At 35.4% G+C, this 22,216-nt stretch overlaps 5 protein-coding genes across 6 annotated transcripts; 4 read left to right on the forward strand and 1 right to left on the reverse strand.

Moving 5' to 3' along the window:
• Nucleotides 1-1,007: 1,007 nt before the first annotated feature.
• LOC140810898 (wall-associated receptor kinase-like 8) lies at nt 1,008-4,798 on the forward strand. The gene is made up of 2 exons (XM_073168815.1): nt 1,008-1,207; nt 2,324-4,798. Exon 2 carries the CDS (start codon nt 2,376-2,378, stop codon nt 4,590-4,592), a length of 2,217 nt encoding a protein of 738 aa, XP_073024916.1. The 5' UTR covers nt 1,008-1,207; nt 2,324-2,375; the 3' UTR covers nt 4,593-4,798.
• An 826-nt stretch (nt 4,799-5,624) lies between these two features.
• LOC140810899 (wall-associated receptor kinase-like 10) lies at nt 5,625-8,663 on the forward strand. The gene is made up of 2 exons (XM_073168816.1): nt 5,625-5,870; nt 6,203-8,663. The coding sequence occupies exon 2, from the start codon at nt 6,229-6,231 to the stop codon at nt 8,356-8,358; it is 2,130 nt and encodes a 709-aa protein (XP_073024917.1). The 5' UTR covers nt 5,625-5,870; nt 6,203-6,228; the 3' UTR covers nt 8,359-8,663.
• Nucleotides 8,664-10,186: 1,523 nt separating this feature from the next.
• LOC140809742 (uncharacterized) lies at nt 10,187-14,553 on the forward strand. 2 transcript variants are annotated; one of them, XM_073167462.1, is made up of 13 exons: nt 10,187-10,528; nt 10,609-10,749; nt 10,886-10,996; nt 11,082-11,145; nt 11,243-11,332; nt 11,494-11,588; nt 11,681-11,734; nt 12,655-12,792; nt 13,026-13,077; nt 13,177-13,291; nt 13,384-13,453; nt 13,812-13,883; nt 14,091-14,553. In XM_073167462.1, exons 1-13 carry the CDS (start codon nt 10,514-10,516, stop codon nt 14,205-14,207), a joined length of 1,134 nt encoding a protein of 377 aa, XP_073023563.1. In that variant the 5' UTR covers nt 10,187-10,513; the 3' UTR covers nt 14,208-14,553. The 2 variants fall into 2 exon arrangements, with proteins under 2 accessions (XP_073023563.1, XP_073023562.1); XM_073167461.1 differs by having other exon boundaries at nt 10,188-10,528; nt 10,640-10,749.
• Nucleotides 14,554-15,568: 1,015 nt separating this feature from the next.
• On the forward strand, nt 15,569-17,244 carry LOC140810616 (loganic acid O-methyltransferase-like). Its single transcript, XM_073168466.1, has 3 exons — nt 15,569-15,832; nt 15,989-16,657; nt 16,742-17,244. The coding sequence occupies exons 1-3, from the start codon at nt 15,620-15,622 to the stop codon at nt 17,081-17,083; spliced, it is 1,224 nt and encodes a 407-aa protein (XP_073024567.1). The 5' UTR covers nt 15,569-15,619; the 3' UTR covers nt 17,084-17,244.
• A 993-nt stretch (nt 17,245-18,237) lies between these two features.
• On the reverse strand, nt 18,238-22,060 carry LOC140810022 (ATP synthase subunit beta, mitochondrial-like). Its single transcript, XM_073167818.1, has 9 exons — nt 21,475-22,060; nt 20,981-21,056; nt 20,812-20,900; nt 20,578-20,695; nt 20,396-20,499; nt 20,151-20,309; nt 19,785-20,009; nt 19,380-19,691; nt 18,238-18,830 (listed from the first exon to the last, which is right to left on the reverse strand). The coding sequence occupies exons 1-9, from the start codon at nt 21,928-21,930 to the stop codon at nt 18,717-18,719; spliced, it is 1,653 nt and encodes a 550-aa protein (XP_073023919.1). The 5' UTR covers nt 21,931-22,060; the 3' UTR covers nt 18,238-18,716.
• Nucleotides 22,061-22,216: the final 156 nt, after the last annotated feature.

Consider the following 22,216-nt stretch of genomic DNA (forward strand, 5'->3'; position numbering starts at 1 on the left):
AGAAAGTAAACAAAATTAAAAATTAGCAAAATCACAATTGATATTTAACTTAATAACAAGATTAGTGATTTTATTTTAATATTATTATAACAATTTAGTTAAATAAGAGAATTTCATTTGACAATCGTTTCACAAAAGCTCACAAACCATATGTTATTTAATCGATTTTAAACATTATTTAATATCGTGATTATATTTTTAATATTAATCATCCACGTGCGATGCACGTGAATATTCCTAGTATATATATATATATGTATATAATGGCCGTCCAAGACTAGGAGACAACCATCTTACTAACAACTTTACTCGGTTTTGAAAAACGAAGTCATTCATTCAAATAAATAATTAAATAATCATATATATGCTGACCCAAGAGACACTCCAATTCCAAGTCTACTTGAGATTTACAAGTATTCATGGTTATTTTGATTTCCTTAAATTAAATCCAGCTTCATCTATATGGAGAACAACATGTTTTGCCATATAACTATTCGTTATTTTAATTCATTAGCTTGCCCATTTTTGTTTTCCAATTTTAATATCATCGGAGTGCTAATGTGATATCGAACACATTAGCAATATCCGACGCCACATCTATATTTTCTGACATCATATCAGCATTTCTCAGTATAATGTCAGTATAATAGTGAAAAAAGACTTAAATTGAAAAAAATACAAACTAGTTTACGAAGGCTTTGAAATATATTCTATGACTTTATTAATAGAGGGGGAAGCACAACTTAAATTAGAATAACATAACCATGTTTTGTATCAAAAAAATAATTTCACATCCGTATTTTCCTTTAGAATTTAGTTGAGAGTTTTAATTTAGTTATCGTGCGTAGTTCATGCATATATAAGAAAGACATATACTAAATATATGTTGAGCAAATTAGTCAAATGGATATCCAATAACCAATAGTCAGTAATTCAAGAGCGTGCATTAAGGACTTTCTAGACGAATTAAAACTAGAAATGGGTATGAAATTGACATCCAAGACTTGGAGTCAACCATCATGCTATCTATTTGGTGTTGATAAGTAAGCCATAACCAAGAGATACTCCAAGCAAAGCAAATCTCTGACTGAGTGGTATTTGTGTGTATACATAATTCTGCTCATCGGGAAATTGGTCAGATTCACTACATGGTGTAAAGTACAGAACTCAATATCGCCATGGCTCAACAAATAATTTAGCAGAAAAGGTATGTGCTCAAAATAATATATAGAAGCTGTTTTGTTCATTTGCTTTTCTGTAACTTATTAGATTACTTGAATTTAAATTTTTATTGATTATGCTAAATTTGAACATTTTGGTTTGTGGTTACCATAATTATTAGCTTTGTCAAACTATACAAAAACTCATTTGAGACAGTCTTATTGATCAATTTTGTGATATAGTTATTCTATTTGGGTCAATCATAAAAAAATATTATTTTTTATCGTAAATATAAACATGATTGAACCGTTTTATGAATAAAAATCCGTAAAACCGTCGTCACAATAGACCTAGTCGTCCAAGAAAGGGTGAACAAGAACACTCAAATCGATTGATACAATCAAAATCATTCCATATTTAGTGGTCAGACGTTTGTTCGGTCGAGCTAGAAAATCACAAATATGCTATATGAGCTTTTATGATTTTGGCAAGTTTTGGACGGGGGTTCAGACACGACTCACCGACCAGAAAAAAATTAGGCAGCTGACCCAAAAAAATGATCGGATTGGGTTGAGTTCGAGTCAACCTCGAAAATTTTAATTTTCTTAAAAAAATATAATTAATATACATTACCTAAATTTTATTTATTGTATATCAGAAAAAATATTTATTGTATATTTATATCATAAATTTTCATAATTTAATATTTATTTTGAATATTTTTTATTTTTTAAACAATTGTTTATTTTATTTACTAAATATACTATATTTTTCTACGATTAGACTTTCGAATTTAAATCATATATATGATGAGGATTTTGTTATTATATGTTCGGTCGAGTTCGGGTTGAGCAATTTTTGAATAGTACTATTGCTCAATCCGACTCAACCCACCTGAATTGACACTTCTAGTTTTGGACAATAAATTCTTTATGAGTAGGTCTCTTGTGATACGGTTTCACGAATCTTTATCTGTGAGACAAGTCAACCATACCGATTTTCAAGCAATAAAAAATAATACTCTTAACATAAAAAATAATATTTTTCATGGATGACCCAAATAAGAGATCCGTCTCATAAAATACGACCTGTGAGATCCTCTCACGCAAGTTTTTGTCATTCTTTATTCCTAATAATAACCAAAATGATGTCTCGTATGTAGCGACCTTTTAAATCCATCTATACACTGAGTTTTCAAGCAACTGAGGAAGGAAATGAGCTTTCCCTCAACACTCATCAGCTGTATAATTCTCCTCCTATGCCTAACAACTATGACTTTAGCGATGTCTTTGTCGAAGCCTGGTTGTCCCGAAAAGTGTGGAAATGTCACCATTCCATATCCATTCGGGGTCGGTTCAAAATGCAGCGCAAATAATTCATTCACGATAATGTGCCAGAATTCTTCAATTCCATTATTAGCCGGAATCAATTTGGAAGTGGTGAATATTTCCCTAGGAGGTGTAATCAGAGTGAAACAGCCTGTTTCACCAATGGCTTGCACTGGTGAACAGAGGACACAGTCTCTGGTTACATCACTGCTGGGAAGTCCTTTTACTATTTCTCCAGAATTGAATTCGTTGGTCGTTCTAGGATGTAAAAATGCGGGATGGTTTCGTGGTAATAAAACATCGATGATAGGTGGATGCATGGCCCTTTGTGATGCTAATACGACACTTCACAATGGTTGTAATGGCGTTAACTGCTGCCAGATTTCAATCATGGAAGGGATTCGGGAACTTGATTTTACTTACAGGAGCATTGCGCCATTAGGCAAAAATGACAGTTTTTGCGGATATGCTTTTCTTGCTGCGTACACATGGTTCCCAAGTGCTTATAACACGTATAAAGACCTTCGAAGAGATTTGTTAAATCCGTTTGATGAAGAATTCAGATTTGCAACTTTGGCACTCCAGTGGATGCCGCCGTACAACCTCACCGTTTCCTCCAATGCTAGTTGCTATGAAAGAGACTATAACTATGATTCTTATAATTCTGATTATTATAATTATTATAATACAGGTTCTACAGTATGCTTTTGCGATATTGGATATGAAGGAAATCCTTATCTACCATTAGGGTGCCAGGATATTGACGAGTGTAGCGATGACACATTTAATTACTGCCCAGATACTTGTACCAACACAAAAGGCTCTTTCACATGTGATTATGAGGATGATGAGCATGGTCCCGCTTCAAAAGTTAAAGTACCGCTTATCGTTGTTGGAAGTGTGCTAAGCACACTATTTTTGAGTGTTGTTGCCTGGAGATCCTCCAAAGTTGTTATCAAAAGATATAAGGCTAATCGCAAATTGAGGTACTTCAAACGAAATGGTGGCTTGTTGTTGGAAAAACATGAGTTGTCTGCCACTGATAAAGGCGTAGAGAAGATCAAGTTATTTAGCTCAAAGGACTTGGCAAAAGCCACCGATCGCTACAATGAAAATCGTGTGCTTGGCAGTGGTGGCCAAGGTACTGTCTATAAAGGAATGTTGACAGATGGAAGAATTGTGGCCATTAAGAAATCTGAGGGAATAGATGAAGATGATATTGAAACTTTTATCAACGAGGTAGTTATTTTATCACAGATAAACCACAGGAATGTGGTTAAGCTATTGGGATGTTGCCTAGAGTCTGAAGTTCCACTTCTTGTGTACGAGTTCATACCAAATGGAACCCTGTTTAAGCATATCCATCATCCAAATGAAGAGTTCCCATTAACTTGGGAAATGCGTGTGCGAATCGCCATAGAAGTAGCCAACTCCCTGTCTTACCTACATTCAGCTGCATCTGCTCCAATATATCATCGGGATATCAAGTCTACAAACATACTGCTTGATGAGAAGTACAGGGCAAAAGTTTCAGACTTTGGAACGTCAAGGTTGGTTTCAATCGACAAAACTCACTTGACCACAAGAGTACTTGGAACCTTTGGTTACTTGGATCCTGAGTACTTCCAATCAAGCCAGTTTACTGAAAAGAGTGATGTTTATAGTTTCGGTGTGGTCATGGTCGAGCTTTTAACTGGGGAGAAAGCTGTATCAACAATTAGAGCGGATGTGGGGAGGAGTTTAGCCACACATTTCTTGCACTCGATGGAGGAAGATCACTTGTTCGATATTCTTGATGCTCTGGTGCTCAAAGAAGGCAAAAAAGAACAAATTTTGGCCATCGCTGAACTTGCCAATAGATGCCTGCACCTCCACGGCAAGAAAAGGCCAACAATGAAGGAAGTAGCGGCTGAGTTGGAAGCAATTCAAAATTTGAAAGAGGGGACTGTTTACCAGCGTGATGTTGAGGAAAATGAACAACATACAATTGAGATATCCGAGTCTTACAACTTCTCCTCAATCCCAGGAAGCACCAATTTTGATTCCAACATCACTTCAAGATCATCATCAGATGCTCAGCCACTTTTGATTGATGAACAATGAAGAACTTATCTCGTGATTAAATTCTTGTCTGTGTTTTTAACTATGTTATGGTCTGCTGCTGTGAATTTTTGTTGGTACGGTGAAAGTCCACGGAGTTTTCTCGAGTTATTTGCAGTAAAACAGTGTGGGGTTCAACGGTATACTGGTGTATGGTCTATGTACAACATAATTCATATAGTTAGCATATATGCTTCTCAATTTAACAAGATATATGTGTGACGTTAAACGGATAATTTAGAGTTGAGAAACTAATATTTCATTCAGGTTTACACTAAACTAGTGTTTGCAAATGTCTAAAAAAAGTTATTATGACTTCTCTTTTATAAAGTTGCACAACTTTGTAACGAAAAAATCTGTAATCACTTTTTTGTCATTTACAAACACTACCTAAATATATTATTAATCAAATTAAGATTTATTTATTTATATTTTGACTTAAATATTTTAGAGCGTGCATCAAAATATTATGGACTCATGAAGCCAATTAACTATAATTAATGAATATCCACTTGCCATCCAAGACTTTGAGTCAACCGTATATTTGGTATATTTTTGTTAAGAATTAAATTATTTAAATATGTTTATAATCAATCATATAAATATTGCTTAATTTATTAGTTTCATGTGTATATGTGCATCTTTACACACGATTTATAAAACATGATGTATCTGTGTATCTGTGCTTAATTTAAAAACGCGTATTCTTATTCAACACGTTGCCCTGCAAAATACGATTATGAATTTTCTTCTTCTGTAAATTATAATTTTTCCTCATTCATTGAATCATTCATGCATCACATTTAATGCATACCGACAACCATATCCTAAATCCTTACTTCTCAAAATTTTAAACATATAGATTTGAAATTTCTCTTTAAAAAATTATGTGTTCAATATGAAGTCCACCAACGAAGAGAAAGATAGAGACTTCATCGAACACGTATAGAAATTTTTTTGACTTTGTCTCTATATATCAATGAATGACGTGGTGATGTTTCCTACGTTTATTTTGTGTTGAAAGGTAAAATCACTCTGACAAACAAGGAAACAGTCTTCTTCAACCTCTACACAATTTTCTATTCTCTTGACAAACAAGGAAACAGTCTACTTCTACCACTACCATTTTCTATTCGACCATATAAATTATATATACATGCTCTTTCGGTGAGATACCGCATGCATTCCCTACACATTTGAAAAAAAAGTATACATTTTGGCTGTCCTTTTATAAAAAATAAAGGGCACTCTGCATGATTGATTAACCTGGACCAAGAAAAGGTGCGTATTGCCATTAATTATGCTTCACAATGTTGATTTGATTTCTGTTGAATGTTTTTATCATATCTTTATAATTCTTTCCGTTATTGAGCTTTTTACCAAATTGGATGATTATGTTATGTGTGTAAATATCAATTCAGATACTCAACACCTCCGGTTTTATACTCCAAATTTTGTGGTTCAAAATAACATTTATATCTTTGCATATATTTGTTGTATAACACTCACTTGATGGAAAAGTTGCTTGATGGATTTATGTGTTTGGTTGATTTGAGTTTGACTGCTCTTTCCTCATTCTCATTAAAATCTTATCAGAAGAACAATTTATGCAGATTGAATTCCCAAACGATTTATCAAGATGGGGTTGACCTTAATAGCTCGCATTGCTGTCTCAATATGTCTTTCAATGACCGTGGCTCTAGCGGTGTCTCTGTCGAAGCCTAATTGCACGAACACCTGCGGGAACGTGACGATTCCGTATCCTTTTGGAATAGGTGCTCGATGCAGCGCAAGTTCGTGGTTCACGGTTGCCTGCCAGAATTCCAGCTTCCCCCCAAAGCTATCTTTGAGCAGCATCAACATGGAAATAGAAAACATTTCCTTGGATAATGGGACAGTTCGAGTGATTGAGCCTGTGTCACCTTTGAATTGTTCGGATGAACAAAGACTCTTCTCTTTGGGAAGATCGCTGACAGGCAGTGCTTTCACAATCTCGGCATTTCAAAACTCGTTTGCTCTTCTTGGATGCGGCAATTCAATCTTGTTGCGCGCCAATAATGAGACCATTCGTGGGTGTATGGCTGTTTGTGATCCTAGTTCGAACGACACCAGTTGCAATGGTATCAACTGTTGTCAGATTCCAATCCCAAGAGGGCTCCAAGAACTTCAGTATTCCTATAATCGAACCCTAGGTTCCAGCACTAATGGAAATTCTTGTGGATACGCCTTTCTTACTGAGCGAAAATGGTTCCAAGAGGACTATAAAACATATAGAGGGCTTCGCACTAATTTGTCAAATCCATTCGATGAAGGGTTTAGATCTGCAAATATGGTACTTGAATGGGAGGTCGACAACATGACTCCTTCGAATTATAGTTCCTGCATATACTTGAATGGAACTAGATCAACTCAACTGTGTTCATGCAATCCTGGATTTGAAGGAAATCCTTACTTACCTGGAGGATGCCAAGACATCAACGAATGTGAGAAGTTAAATTTTTGTACCGGTACTTGTATCAACACATTAGGGTCTTATAGATGCCAGGCGCCTACCAAAAGACTTGCATACATCGGTATTGGGAGTGCCCTTGGATCAGTACTTCTGCTTATCGCCGCAATGTGGTGTTACAGGGTTATTAGGAAAAGATTGAAGGCAAACCGCAAGAAGAGATTCTTCACACGAAATGGTGGGGTATTGTTAGAAAAACGTTTGCATTCAACAGATAATGGTGTAGAGAAAACCAAGTTGTTTAATGCAAAAGAGTTGGCACAAGCGACTGATCAGTATAATGAAAATCGTGTGCTTGGCCGTGGTGGCCAAGGTACTGTCTACAAAGGAATGCTGAAAGACGGGAGAATTGTGGCAGTTAAGAAGTCCAAGAAGATTGACAAAGACGATATTGAACTGTTCATCAATGAGGTGGTTGTTTTATCACAAATTAATCACAGACATGTAGTGAAACTACTGGGATGTTGCTTGGAGACTGAAGTCCCACTTCTCGTGTACGAGTTCATTCCTAATGGTACACTTTTCGAGCATATCCATGATCCAAAGGAAGAATTCCCATTAACATGGGAGATGAGGATACGAATTGCGACAGAGGTATCCAGTGCTATATCTTACCTTCATTCAGCTGCATCTACACCTATCTATCATCGGGATATCAAGTCAACAAACATACTCTTGGACAGCAAATATCAGGCAAAGGTCGCAGACTTTGGAACATCAAGGACGATTTCTATCGATCAGACTCATGTGACCACAAGAGTTTTAGGCACCATTGGTTACTTAGATCCCGAATACTTCCAAACCGGCCAGTTTACTGACAAGAGCGATGTTTACAGTTTTGGTGTGGTAATAGTCGAGCTTTTAACTGGGGAGAAAGCAATATCATCAATTAGAGCGGAAGAGGGAAGAAGTTTGATCACATATTTCCTGCATTCAGTGGAGGAAAATCAATTGTTCGACATTATTGATTCACGGGTGCTCAAAGAAGGACAAAAAGAAGAAATCGTGGCAATTGCACAACTTGCTAAAAGATGTCTGTATCTGAAAGGTAGGAAAAGGCCAACAATGAGGGTAGTAGCAGCAGAGTTGGAAGGAATTCAAATAAGGAAACAAGGGTCAGGTTTTCAGCACAGCTATGATGAAACAGAATACCATTCTATTGACCTGTATGATGCTTATGATATCTCATCAAACTCAAGTAGCATGCAGTTTGATACAAATCCTACTTGTGCAGCAGATGTCCGCCCGCTGTTGAAGTAATGTTGTATTGCTGCTGTTCATTTATTTTATATGATATCATATTCTTGGGAAACCGGAGATATGTTTGAAAGGGAGAAACAATGCTGACAAATATGGAAAAGCTAAAAATACTAGCAAATGCTTGGTGAATACACACACTTTAAGTGAACCAGTTTTGTTCAATACGAATTCTATGACACCTACTGTAAGCTATCCGCTGTTATATATGTAATTGATAGTCTTAAAAGTTGGGTCTTGATCCTCGAATTGTAGCTTTAACATTTATTACCGGATTTCGTGTCTTAACAATGGTTAATATCTTTCGATTTAAATTCCAAGCGAAAATATTCCAATTGTACTTGGCCTCATGAAGCTTCAAAGATAGAATCATACTCACGCGTAACGAACCAAAAACCATTTTCAAAATAATCAGCATGAATCCTATCATCACAACGGGAAACAATACAAACACAAAACTTAACAGAAAAAAGCAGTAATCTTTGAAAACAGATTCTGATGAGAGTGAAGTAAAAGTACCAGCAAGTGAAGCGGGGAAGGCGTCTCCCAAATCGGAGGCCAAATAGCTCATTGGTCGATTTCTTGATTTCATAAAACTTATTAGATAGTCAACAATGTTAAAGGGTTGGAGAGAGAAGCCTATTGAGAAACTTTCCGACTGATCTATTTATAGGTATCGTATGCAACAGTTGTCATTTTTTAAATCCGATAGTTGCTTTCTAATACTGATCGTCGTTATGCCAAGTCGTCGTCTTTTTTGACAAATCGTATACTTTGGGTAGTGTGCGTGGAATCTGTCATGCAAATGACTTAAAAAGTTGTTACGAGATTCTAAGCTCTGCAATTCAAATAATGTTCAGCAGGTGTTCGGAGAATGTCCATTGATTAGACTGACTGATTCACTGAGACATGCTATTTTATCAATTGTTTTTTATCAGCTCGACTTCTGTCAGCGATCATTTGCCATCAAATAGGCTTATATCAATTATGCTTAATCATCAATTAAGCTTTAATTATATACACATGAATGAACAATTTCTCTCCTAAAATCAGTTCGATTAAACTTTGTATTAAAGCATTATATCATCAACCTTGTTAATTCACTTAATTTATCTTTGATTATGATTTTAATTTTATATTATTTTTATATATGGAATTTCACTATTCCCAATCATATTAAATAAAATATATTTTTTTATATATAATATTACATTTTCTAATTTTTAAAAGAACTTCATCGTGAATATTTTATGTATTGACTATTCGTAAATTGATATTATTATTATTATTATTATTATTATTATTATTATTAATCTTCATTAAATCTTAGATATAATTTTTTAACATGTACCAATAAATAATTAGAATTTTTCAAAAAAATTTATTCATATAATAAATTATAAAAATGATGATTTTTTGAAAATTATTTATTTATTATTTAAAAGTTTTTAAAAAACAATAAACGTTTTTTAAAATATTTTTTTATTAATAAAAATTCTATTCAACCAAAATAACGAAATCAATTTAATAACATAATATATAATAATTTATTATAATAATATTTAAATATATTTATTAATATTAAAAATTAATATTTATTAAGTATAATAATTAATTACATAAAATAAAACTAAGTTTTTACGGGTGAAATAATAGTCTGATTAAACATTAACTCATTGAAATTTTGGGAAAAGGGATGTAGAAAAATTGACAAAAGTTTGTGTAGGATGATTTTATGGTCGTATTTTGTGAGATGGATCTATTATTTTGATGATCGATAAAAAAAAGAAAAAGAAAGTATTATTTCTTATGATATATAAGATTTGTTTGACTGGAAAATTTGCTGTGGAATAACAAGAAAACCTTTCAAGGTGGGGGATTCTAAATTTTGAAGTCCACATCAAATTGTTTTTCTTAATCCAAACAATATACCGGAATCGCATAGCCTCATAAACTAAAGTTTTGGGCTTAATTTTTCTGTGAAAATCAGTGCGACAAATGAGCAGCGAGGTAAGAGGAAATGCAGATGATCCATTTGCAGAAGTGTTGAAGGCTACCGATGATCTCTACGACGTTCGGGATACCTATTTTTCAGCTAACCCAGACGAGAAAGCTTCAAAACTTCTTGGAAAAGCAAATCTTGCGCTCCAACTGATCGATGAAATTCCCTCGGGTATTGATATGCACTTACTCTTTTCCTTGATTCGGGATCTTTTTTATGTGATCTATCTGCATATTTTTTTGTTGATATAGGTGTGCTTATCTATTGTTTCTTGCGCTTCAGAAAAAAGAAAGACGCCACTACAAAGAGCTACGCATGAGTACTTGAGAGGAAAGGTGTTGGATGTCTTTCCTGAATATAAGAAAGAAGCAGAAGATCATTTATCCAAAGCTGTAAGTATTTGGTAACTTCTTTGATTCTTTTTAGAAATTTTGTTCTGGTTTGATTGGGAAAAAAAATTGTTCTTTTTACCTCTATTATAGATTTTATGTATAGGAATTTTGCTAAATTACTTGGTGTACCATATAGGTGAAGTTGAATCCTTCACTTGGAGATGCTTGGTTGAGCTTAGGCAACTGCATATGGAAGAAGGGTGATTTAGCTTCAGCAAAGAATTGTTATACACTTGCCTTAAGCAAGGTCTCTGCTTTGTTCTTGTGGTTCTCATAGAAAGCTTTTTTATGTGTAACTGAGTTATGTTGTTTGATCCTGACGTGTTTTTCAGGGCCCCAGTAAAATTATTCTTTGTCAATTGTCCATGCTTGAGAGAAGAATGGCTCAAGACAAGAGTATAATTCGTTTCACATTTCTTTAGATTCAGAGTATCATGTTTAGCTTGGCTGATATTTTTTACTTATCATTTAATTTACTGTGTTTTGTCTCAAGGTGCTGAAGACCAGGTTAAAATTGTTGAAGAAAGCATAAAGCATGCGAAGGAAGCTATTGCTCTAGATGTTCAGGATGGAAATTCTTGGTGTATGTAAAACTTTGAATTCATCGGTAGCATTAGTACTTTATATACGTGAGCATTTTTGCTACTTTTATTCTTAATTTTATTGTCATAATATATCTCTCATTATATGGAACCTGAACATTCTTTTGTTTTTGGATCTCAACAATATTTCTGATCCGTCCAGACAACCTAGGAAATGCATGCCTCACATCTTTTTTTGTGACTGGACCTTGGGATCACAGCAAAATCCTGCAGTCTCTGAAAGCATACCAACATGCGGTGTGTTTCATGTTAAATTTTGGTGTTCGTCATATTTGTATTGCAGTTTTGCTTCTTTTTCTCTGTTGATGGATGTATTTCATGCGTTTCAGGAAAAAGATGAAAGAATGAAGTCAAATCCTGACTTGTATTTTAACTGTGCTATTGTAAGGCACTTTCTTGTATTTCATTTTATTTATCTTGTTTTTCACTTCTTATTTTCCCACAAGATTTCAGGTTAGTTTTGTGGAGAATATATCATGAGAACCTTGCTTGAGACATACTTTTTGTGTGAGGAATTTTAGTGTTGAAATTGATAATGTTCCTTTGTTTATCATTAGCATTTATTTGTCTGAAACTCAAATTGGCATAAAGTTCAGATTTCTCAGTTTGTGTGTTTGTCTTACACTTATAGTTGCAGTTAATATCCCCAAAATTTTATAGTTATCTTAGCATTACTGTTGCTATCACTACAAATTTAGCGGAGATGTTGGCGGTTCATGGTTGGTATTGGTGGTGACTCATAGTCGTCGTGCAAATATTGTGGAAAATTTTCTCAAGAGTAGTACTATATCTTTCTCATTGTTTGATGAAGTTTTACCGAGAATGAATTGAAAAGAAAACATTAAATTCGTCGTGGAGCAATCCCTTGTATGGTTTAATCTAAGAAATTAAAAGCTATACCATGTGATGGATGCCCCCATTATTCTGTTGGTATAACTTGTTACCCTGAAATCTTTATTTAATTCAATTTATTCTTTGTTTTGGAATAGGCGGAGATACACCATTTGGTGATAGCAACTCAGGAGCATTTCTATAACTATTTGACCTATTTTGGTGCAGTAGATTACATGGAAATGACTTTACTGTAGCATTGTTTTCTTATGAGGTCAAATATTAGACCTCGAGACTATTCTCGCATATCTCTAGTTTCTGTCATTATGTACACCTAATTTTGGCAAGCAGTGTTGTCCGTAATTTAGTTCTTAGCCACTTACTTAGTTTCTTTGCTGCTGCTTAGTTTCTTTGTGCTATCTTTTTTCTATATCTTTTTTTCCTGAACATTATTTTTATTGCATCTATATAGGTAAACAAGTATCTAGAGAACTATGAGAGGGCCCTAAGTGGATTTGAAGCTGCTGCATTAAGAGACCCTGGTCTAAATGCTTCAGAGGAGGTTCTGAAGATTGTTCACCTTCTAGACAAAGTAGAAAGTTTGTTCCGAGTAAGATACTTGTGTTTAGCACTTACGGTCAATTCGGACAATTAGTCAGTCTTCTCTCTGGCATTGATACCTAGAATAGCGACTTACCGTAATTTTTTAAAAATTTAAATGATATTCTCCCCTGTATTACTAAATTGCTTGGCTGAATGGTTCTGTCTCGTGTATGATTCATAGATAACTAATACTTATTTTATATTTATTTACGAATTTTTGTTATTGTTTCACTTGAACAGACCAAGTTGAAGCGGCTGGCTTCACTGGCAGCTTCACTCTCTACTGTCAGTGGTAAGTAAATCCATATATTTCTTTTCTTTGAGTAAGGTGGAAACTGTTCAACATGAGCTTGCTATCTGATATCAAAGCTTTTTTCTTTTCCTCTACTAGTGAACGCATCATATAAAAGAGAGACAATAGATGGACTGTTTGAAGGTATAAACAAAGCAAGTGCCATCGTGGGAAAAGTTTTATTTTTCGTTAAGCACGAGAATGTAGCGCCCTTGTAAGTTCTTTTGTTTTAGGAAATTGTGTTTTTTTTCCCGTTTTAGTCTGTTATAGCATTACTTTATCACTGGCTTTGTTAATATATTGCAGCTATTATGTGCTTTGTGATTCAAGTCAGATATGCTATGTCCTCTCAGTGTATGGAATAAGCAATGAAGCGGTTAGTTGGCTGTATACAGAGCATCAAAATTTCCATAATTATCTCACTACATATTAGAACTATGCCCACCGCATGTTCTACTGTTTGTTTGCACTTACACAACTCACAAATGCATTTTTTGTTATTCTACTCCTTTCTCGCCACCGCGATAGCCTGTGCAGATCCATGATCTTGGACGAAGGAAACAACAGAGGGTGAATGAGTGAAACTTAAATTTTTTAGAAACTGTCCATAAAATTTGATTTTTTTCCTGTTGAGCGCAGCAATTGCCTCCCCCCGCTCCTTGCTTCATCCACAGCCTTCTTTTTGCAACTTGTTTTTGATTTACTTGTTGATTATTAATTTCGTCTTCTTTCAGATTAAAGAAGGAGATCAAGTTACACTGTTGGAACCTCGTTACAGTTATGTTGATTTTTCATGGAAAGGGAAGGTATGCTGCAAGTAATCCGCCATACAACTTTTACTCTCTCAGCTTGCAAGTACCTTTCATGAACAATTTGGAAACGCTTGTAAGAGTATGATTTGTTAATAATCACGAAATACATGAGGAATATCATGAAGGACTTGCAAACTCAGCGTGGTGTTTTTTTCACTCTTCTGTTATTGATTGACGTCGGCATCATGTTTTGGATTGCAGAGGTATCAGTTCAAATCAGTCCGCGTTGATTTCTTGGAGCAAGTGATTGTAAATGGGAAGAATTTATCGCCTCAGTATGCTGTTCGAGCATCAATCTATGCTCAAAATAAGACGTGAAAAATCCTTTTGATGCTCGTTTAAACATACAAGATTTGTTACCAATGAAGGATAAGAAAACAGAAAAAGGGTATCTATGTATTCACATGCATTTTCACCAGCTATTCATATCTATCCATAGATGAAGATTAATTTCGAGCTAAACTTGTTTTCTATAACAGCATACACAGTATCACGTGAAAATACATGCGAATACATTCATACCCTCTTTCTTTTATTTTGTTCTCACTTTTTGTGATTCACGAGAGTTCTAATTTTGTGTGTATTCCAGCTATATTTTGAAATGAAAGTGTCACAATTTAATATGATTTCAGAAATAATTGTGGAATGACATTAAAATTGTTTCCCTTCATCTTTATAAAAAATTATGTCTGTTTCTGTGCTGGAGCCTGGAGGGGTGATGCCTGAGCAAAAAGCAGGTCGACAGACAACAGTTACAAATAATGAATTGTCTCTTTCTGGTTCATTATATGCTGATGGTGAATTAAATGGGACACAGTAGTTAATGTCAGCCGCCGGAAGAATCCAACGAACCCTTCCTCTCGGCTTTCTCCAGTCAAATTTCTTTAAGATAATATTGTTAGATGGCCCCACAACAATAATTCAAAAGAGCAATAATTCCCAACGTGTATTATTGCATGAAAAATATCGATGAAAAATAAGTTGAATGTTCGAAACAGAGTAGTTTATAGGAATATGAAAAATAGCCAACTTGCACTTTGCACTGATTTAATCTCACGACTCCGGGCAGTATTATAATTATTCGGTCTCTTTTTCTAGAATACTTCCAAGTATTATTGCACGTTTAACTTCGAGTGCTTCAATTTAAAGTGTGAAATTGTGAATAAATGAGCATCAAAATATACACTAACCATGCGTATCCCTAAACGTGCAAGAATACTTTGAAGTATTCTAGAAAAAGAGACTGAACAATTATTATATTGTCCGGACTCGTGAGATTAAATCAGTGCAATTATGAAACAAAAACCAAATCAAAAGTAAGTTCAAAACTCTAAAATTATATGTAATTTTTACATTTTATTTGAAGGAAAAAATTTAAGTTTAAGAGGAATAAAAAGATTTTTTATGAAAAAAAAAATTCAGTATCACTCAAACATTAAAGAAACCGGGAGATTAATAAAATAATATAAAACAAAAATGATTTTTTGAGTACATAAAAAAGATATTTAAGAGCATATTTTTAAAAAAAAGTATTAATTTATTAGAATAGACAAAATTGAATTCAATTTCAAATCTACTCGATTTCAATAAGAATTGCTATACACCTAATCTCAATTTTTTTCATAAATCAAATTTATCAATTCAAATGCTATTTTAATTTTTCCAAGTATATATATATATACACATATACACACAAGAAAACACAAACAAAAAATTGATAAGAGCCTAAGATGGCACAATTACATGCCATGATGAGTGGCTACGTATCGCCAAGAGTTCCCATCAAGATGACAATTAGATCCTCGATGAATTCCGGAAATAGTGTCCAAAATCACGTAGAACTCATCTCTAGTAATGGGATCAGGGGAAATTCTACAGTAGGCCTCTATGCCATGAATGGCGGAGAAGGACCTAATAGCTATGCCCAGAACTCTTCCTACCAGGTAAACGTACATACATGTACTTACATCCTCCATTCCATTTGCTCAACAAGATTTACATGGTCATTTATAGGTTTGAAGCCCAATCTTGACTCAAAAACTTTGAGCTTGGATTCATCCATGTATGTTCAAACGCTTAATTTCTTGGTTTTTCTGCAGAGAGGAGTTGTTGAAGTGGCGAAACCGATTCTTGAAGAAGAGATAGACTCAAAGTTCGACATCAAAAATATTTCTTCAGTCACCCTAAATTCGTTCCGCGTTGCGGACTTTGGTAGCTCAACTGGGCACAACTCATTTCCAGCCATGCAAATCATCACCAGAGCCATCGAGAAAAAATTCAAAAGAGGAGGGATGATAGCTTCCCAAATCCCGGATTTTCAAGTTTTTTTCAACGATCAAGTCAAGAACGATTTCAACACACTTTTCAACTCACTCCCACCCGAAAGGCAATACTACGCTGCCGGAGTGCCTGGTCCTTTTCATGGCCGACTCTTTCCTAAGTCGTCTCTTCATTTCGCTTATTGCTCATGTGCCCTTAACTGGCTTTCGGATGTGCCGAAGGAATTATCGGATGAAGCATCTTTGGCGTGGAATAACGCGAGAGTACATTATACTGGAGCTAGGAAACAAGTTTTTGATGCGTATTCGAATCAGTATGCCAAAGATATCGAGTCGTTTTTGGAAGCAAGGGCGGAGGAGCTGATTTCTGGGGGACTAATGGCCCTTCTAGTCCCTGCAATCCCGAGTTTTATGGGTTCCGAGACAACTTTCACGACTCCCATAGAGTTCGATCTACTAGGTTCTTGCCTTGTTAACATGGCCGAGAAGGTAAACCCCAAATATTTATGGTAAAATTATCTCCCAACATGACATCAATAAACCTGCAAACATAAACATAATATATTATTGCAGGGAACAATAAGCGAAGCGAAGGTGGACTCATTCAACTTCCCATTATATTTCACCACCCCACAAGAATTGAAGGCAATAATAGAGAAGAATCAAAGTTTCACTATCGAAAGAACAGAAATACTAAACAATCCAGGAAAACTAACCTTGACCAGCTTTTCTGCCCGCTCGATGTATCTCAGAGCCGTCTTTGAGGGATTGCTGATGAATCATTTTGGAAATGAGATTATGGATGAGTTGTTTGAAAGGTACACGAAGAAACTTGAAGCTTCACCCATTTTTGCAGACCCTTCAAATGAGAAATCCATAATAATATTTGTGCTTCTCAAGCGTAAATTTGAATGATCCCAAAGTAGCTCCGGCCGCTAAGCTGTAATTTATCTTAATGTTTTCCAACTTATAAGTTTGGGTTTGACAGGTTCTTGTCTCAGCGCTACTTAAGATAAGGCAACTGTTTTGTTGTTTTAAGGGTAAATTTGAGTAAAACATCTTTTTCCATCTTTAAATTAAGATTAAGTATTTAGGTATAATTTTTTTATAAATCATAATTGATAATGCCATAAATATCAAATTAATGATATCATCATTGTTAAAAAAAATTAATTATATTAACATCAGATCAATTATATATAAATAACATATTATTAATACCAAGTATCATATTAATGTTATCTAAATAGCACATTAATTATACTAACATATAAATGTCAAAAGAATTAAGTGATCATACTATGCTGGTTCTATTCAGTCAAATATATGCTTACATTTTCTAAATATATTTTTTCAACCGTCATCAAGATAAAACACAAAAATTTCAGCATTCAACACCATTAAGCAAATTCTTCTACTATTAACTTTAGTTGGATTATTAGTAAAAAAACACATAAGAAAATAATGTATATATTGAGTTATGAAATGAGTAGATAAAAAAATTGTCAAATATTTTAGGCTAAAATAGTACCATTTGTAAGGAGTTAAAAGTTAAAACACGTGGTGTCAGGGGCTGCAGAAGAAAAAAAAAGAAAAATAAAATCATGATATTAAATCGGAATCAAAATCTTAGTAGATGAATTTTTTACCAATTAACCGCTGTTTGAACTAGAAAGTAGAGTGGCAGCTAGATTACACCTCATATATCAGACGATGAAGCTATTCAAAAAAAGATAATTTGGGCTTTTGTGTGTCATGGGTCAACACATAACATGACTCACCAGTAACGTGCTCGAGAGTGCATTTTTTATTCACCAAAATTTGATATTGGGTTTAAAAATTCCAATCTAGTTTTTTTCAATGTTAATTTATTTAATTTTTTTTATTGTTTAAATTCGAAAATCAAATCGAACTGGATTTAAAGCTTAAAGCCAAATAAAAAACTAAGGGGAAAAAAGTTGAATATTTTTTGCATAATATAAAATGCTTGTTAGAATCCAACTATTTTATGAAAATTTATAGAAATTTTCCAATGGCTTCAATTTTTAACTTGGAAGGAAAAACGGAAAGGAAACCGACAAAAAATAAGTAATTTCAATTATGCTATGAAGAATCGCGTGTTCGAAATAGACAATTTTTAATACACATATATAAAGAAATTTCCGGTCTTATTGCTGCAGCGTGGCATGGCAAAATATGGACACCAAAAGAGGCGGCCACGCAATGCATAGTAACCATCAATGCCGTTAGAATGAGAAAATTGATGAGAATATAACAGTAGAGAACGTCTCCCAGTGAGCAACCGACATTGTAAAAATAAATAGCAACAAAAATATAAAACGACCATCCCAGTCTTAACCCCCTTTATTGACTGTCGAGATAAAACCGACAAGGGCTCGCCAGGGAGGTAGGTTTACTAGCGAAAGTCCGAAAATTTCATTAAAAAACTCAACTCTTTATGCTGTGGCATTATTGCCATTAACTAAATTATTTTCGCAAATATCAGCGCAGCAGGGGAGAAGAGCAAGTCATGAAAACTTTGATGTATCTAAGCAGCAGATTCCTTGGCAATCTTCTCGGCCTTGGCAATCACCTCTTCAATTCCTCCAACCATGTAAAATGATTGTTCGGAAAGATCATCATACTTTCCATCTAATACTCCCTGTCCCAAGTAATAACACCGTGTGTCAATGTGCAAACTGACGACAATTCGAGCAAAGCAGATACAAAATAAACACAGCAAAGGAGGCGCAAGATGAACCGGATTCATAAGCAATGGTTAATCGATCAAAAAAAAAGTTTGTTATGACAGTACAAAAGCAAAGCTCGACTTTTTGAACCATTTTGTCTCTTTGCGATACATATACAACAATTGCCAAAAAGAACTGACCTACAAATTAAATTTTCTCCTGTTTTTAGTTTGAATGTTTAATTAATTTACTTGCGCATAACAAATTAATTCTACGATTTAAATTTTTTATACATTTACCATAAAAGTTCTAGAATAAGACATGAACATGGAAGTTGCAAAAAAGCTTGGACGGTTGAGTCGGACATTCAATCTTAGAAAACACATCAAGTATTAGACAAATCATGCCCCCACAATATTGTTCACGACTCTGCAAGTCCAGGTGAAATGGTAAAAAAGGTAGAAATGAGTATAGCAAAGAGCCTACGGCCCAGCATAAGCATAAAAGGACAACACTTTTACCTGGAAGCTGGTAATACTTTCTTTCAACTCCACATACTTGCCGGGGGCACCAGTAAAAACTTCTGCGACGTGGAAAGGCTGGCTCAAGAATCGTTGAATTTTGCGAGCCCGTGCAACAGTCAATTTGTCGTCTTCACTGAGCTCATCCATCCCAAGAATAGCAATAATATCTTGAAGATTCTTGTAATTTTGAAGGACTTTCTGTACACCGCGGGCAGTGTTGTAGTGATCCTCTCCCAGGATGTGAGGGGAAAGCATACGAGATGTTGAGTCCAAAGGATCAACAGCGGGATAGATACCAAGCTCAGAAATCTGATTCAAATTTCAAATAACAATAATAGAAACAATCAAGTCATAAACAGTCGAACAATGTTTCTTTTAGTAATTTAAAGAAAGTACGTATACCTGTCGAGATAACACAGTCGTGGCATCCAAGTGAGCAAAGGTAGTTGCTGGAGCTGGATCAGTCAAGTCATCAGCTGGCACATAAATGGCTTGCACAGATGTAATCGAACCTTTCTTAGTTGTAGTAATACGTTCTTGAAGGCCACCAAGATCTGTAGCCAAAGTAGGTTGATAACCGACAGCAGATGGGATACGTCCAAGCAGAGCAGAGACTTCTGAGTTAGCCTGTATGAGTTTATATCAAAGAAAATTATAAAAAACAATAGCAACATATGCCAGATAATGATTAAGGAAAAATTAGCAACAAGTCATGAACATAAAGAACCATTTCCAGAATGATTTTAAGCATGTGTACGGTGTACCCACCTGAGTAAAACGGAAAATGTTGTCAATGAAGAGGAGCACATCTTGCCCTTCCGCATCCCGAAAATGTTCAGCTACAGTCAGTCCAGTGAGTCCAACTCGAGCACGAGCACCAGGGGGCTCATTCATTTGACCATAGACCAGAGCACATTTGCTATCAGCCTAATAACAAGTAACAGGAGAAAACATAATGAGACAAAAATGCAGCATCAAACTAGATAAAAAAATCGATCAAAGTGGGTGTGAACCTGCTTGTCACCTAGCTTAATGACTCCACTCTCAATCATTTCTCTGTACAAATCATTACCCTCTCGGGTACGTTCTCCCACACCAGCAAATACAGAGAAACCACCTGAAAGAAAATTATGCAGAAGTCAGATAACATATGCAACCAAAGATTTAACAAATGACACATCAACTAGGAACCAACCATGAGCTTTTGCAACATTGTTAATCAGTTCCATAATAAGTACTGTCTTTCCTACACCAGCACCACCAAACAGCCCAATTTTCCCTCCTCTTTGGTAAGGTGCAAGAAGGTCAACAACCTGAGAATAAACAAATAGGAATATTTGTAAACACAAAAAAAGAAGAAGAAATGAAGTAAAAATAACATGTCAATGAGAAAATGTCATGATTGGATAGATATGAATTCAGAAATCACCTTGATACCCGTGACAAGAATTTGTTGCTCTGTTGCTTGCTCCACAAAGGCAGGAGCTTCGCGGTGAATTGGTAAAAAGTGTTCAGTTTCTGCAACAGTGTTCATTTGTTAGCAAGGGGAAACTGCAGTCACTCAAGTGTTTGCAGTTAAAAGGCAGCATGTCACTTACTAATGTCGCCTCTATGATCTATAGGCTCCCCAATGACATTAATAATACGACCAAGAGTGGCACGGCCAACAGGCACCTATGATTAGACAAAGTGAAAAAAAAAACACAACCAAATACATCGCACACATACATGGCATAAAATATCCTCACTCCATGTTCGGTTACCATGGAAGGAACATAATCATTAACTACAATCAGAAACAGAATAGCTTAAATTTTCTCATAACCTGAAAAAACTGGCAAACAAACTCCAAGTTGTATCATTGGGATATTGCACAATTATAAGTCTCAATTCACAAACGGCTGAGCAAAAAAAAATTTCTTACACCCCCGAGCAAAATCCATACAAGGATTGAAAAGAATAGTCGTCGTACACGGAGTTAAAGAGTTTAAAAGACCAATCATCAATCAATTGAGCAACAAATATGAAGAGGGACACCAGCGGATCCAAGCATCAAACAGCCCCTCAATCAAGCGAAAAAAATGTAACTCACGGTGATGGGGGAACCAGTGTTGAGCACTCGCTGGCCTCGAACCAACCCTTCAGTCCCATCCATAGCAATACACCTCACCACATTCTCCCCCAAGTGCTGCGCCACCTCCAAAACAAGCCTGATCTGATTATCCAAAACCTCCAAAGCCGTCAAAATTGGAGGCAAACCCTCGTCAAACCTCACGTCAACAACGGCTCCGATAACCTGACACACCTTCCCAATCGCGCCTTGACCAGTAAACTCATCAGTGATTTTCCCTCCGGTCCCAATCTTGGACGGGGGTGGAGCGGAAGGCGTAGAAGCCGCGGCGGATGACGTCGCATAGTGAGCGGCGTACCGGTGAAGGAAGTATCCAACGGGAGAGGGGCGCGGCTTGGGGACGGCGGAGAATGGGGATCTAGAAACACGGGTAGCGGAGGATCGGAGAAATGAGGCTAGTAACCTCCGGGAAGCCATGGCGGAGAAAAGGTCAAAGTGAAAGATTGAAGGAATGGTTCGTGGGGGGGACTGAACTGAATGATGTATGTGTTGGATTTGTACTAATCACATTGCTTCCGATTCACAAACCAACGCTATACTCCGGCTCTCTTATATTATTCATTTTCCATTTTTCATACCAGAATAAATTTATTAAAATCGTCTAGCCTAATTAGCAATTTCGAATTCATATCATAGTTGCACATTGCTTTGTGAAATGATTTTTGTTAGTAAATTCTAACTCTAAAATCCAGTGCTCTTGGAG

The sequence above is a fragment of the Primulina eburnea genome, chromosome 13 (genome assembly GCF_022965805.1).
Source record: "Primulina eburnea isolate SZY01 chromosome 13, ASM2296580v1, whole genome shotgun sequence".
Classification (NCBI taxonomy): Eukaryota; Viridiplantae; Streptophyta; class Magnoliopsida; order Lamiales; family Gesneriaceae; genus Primulina; species Primulina eburnea.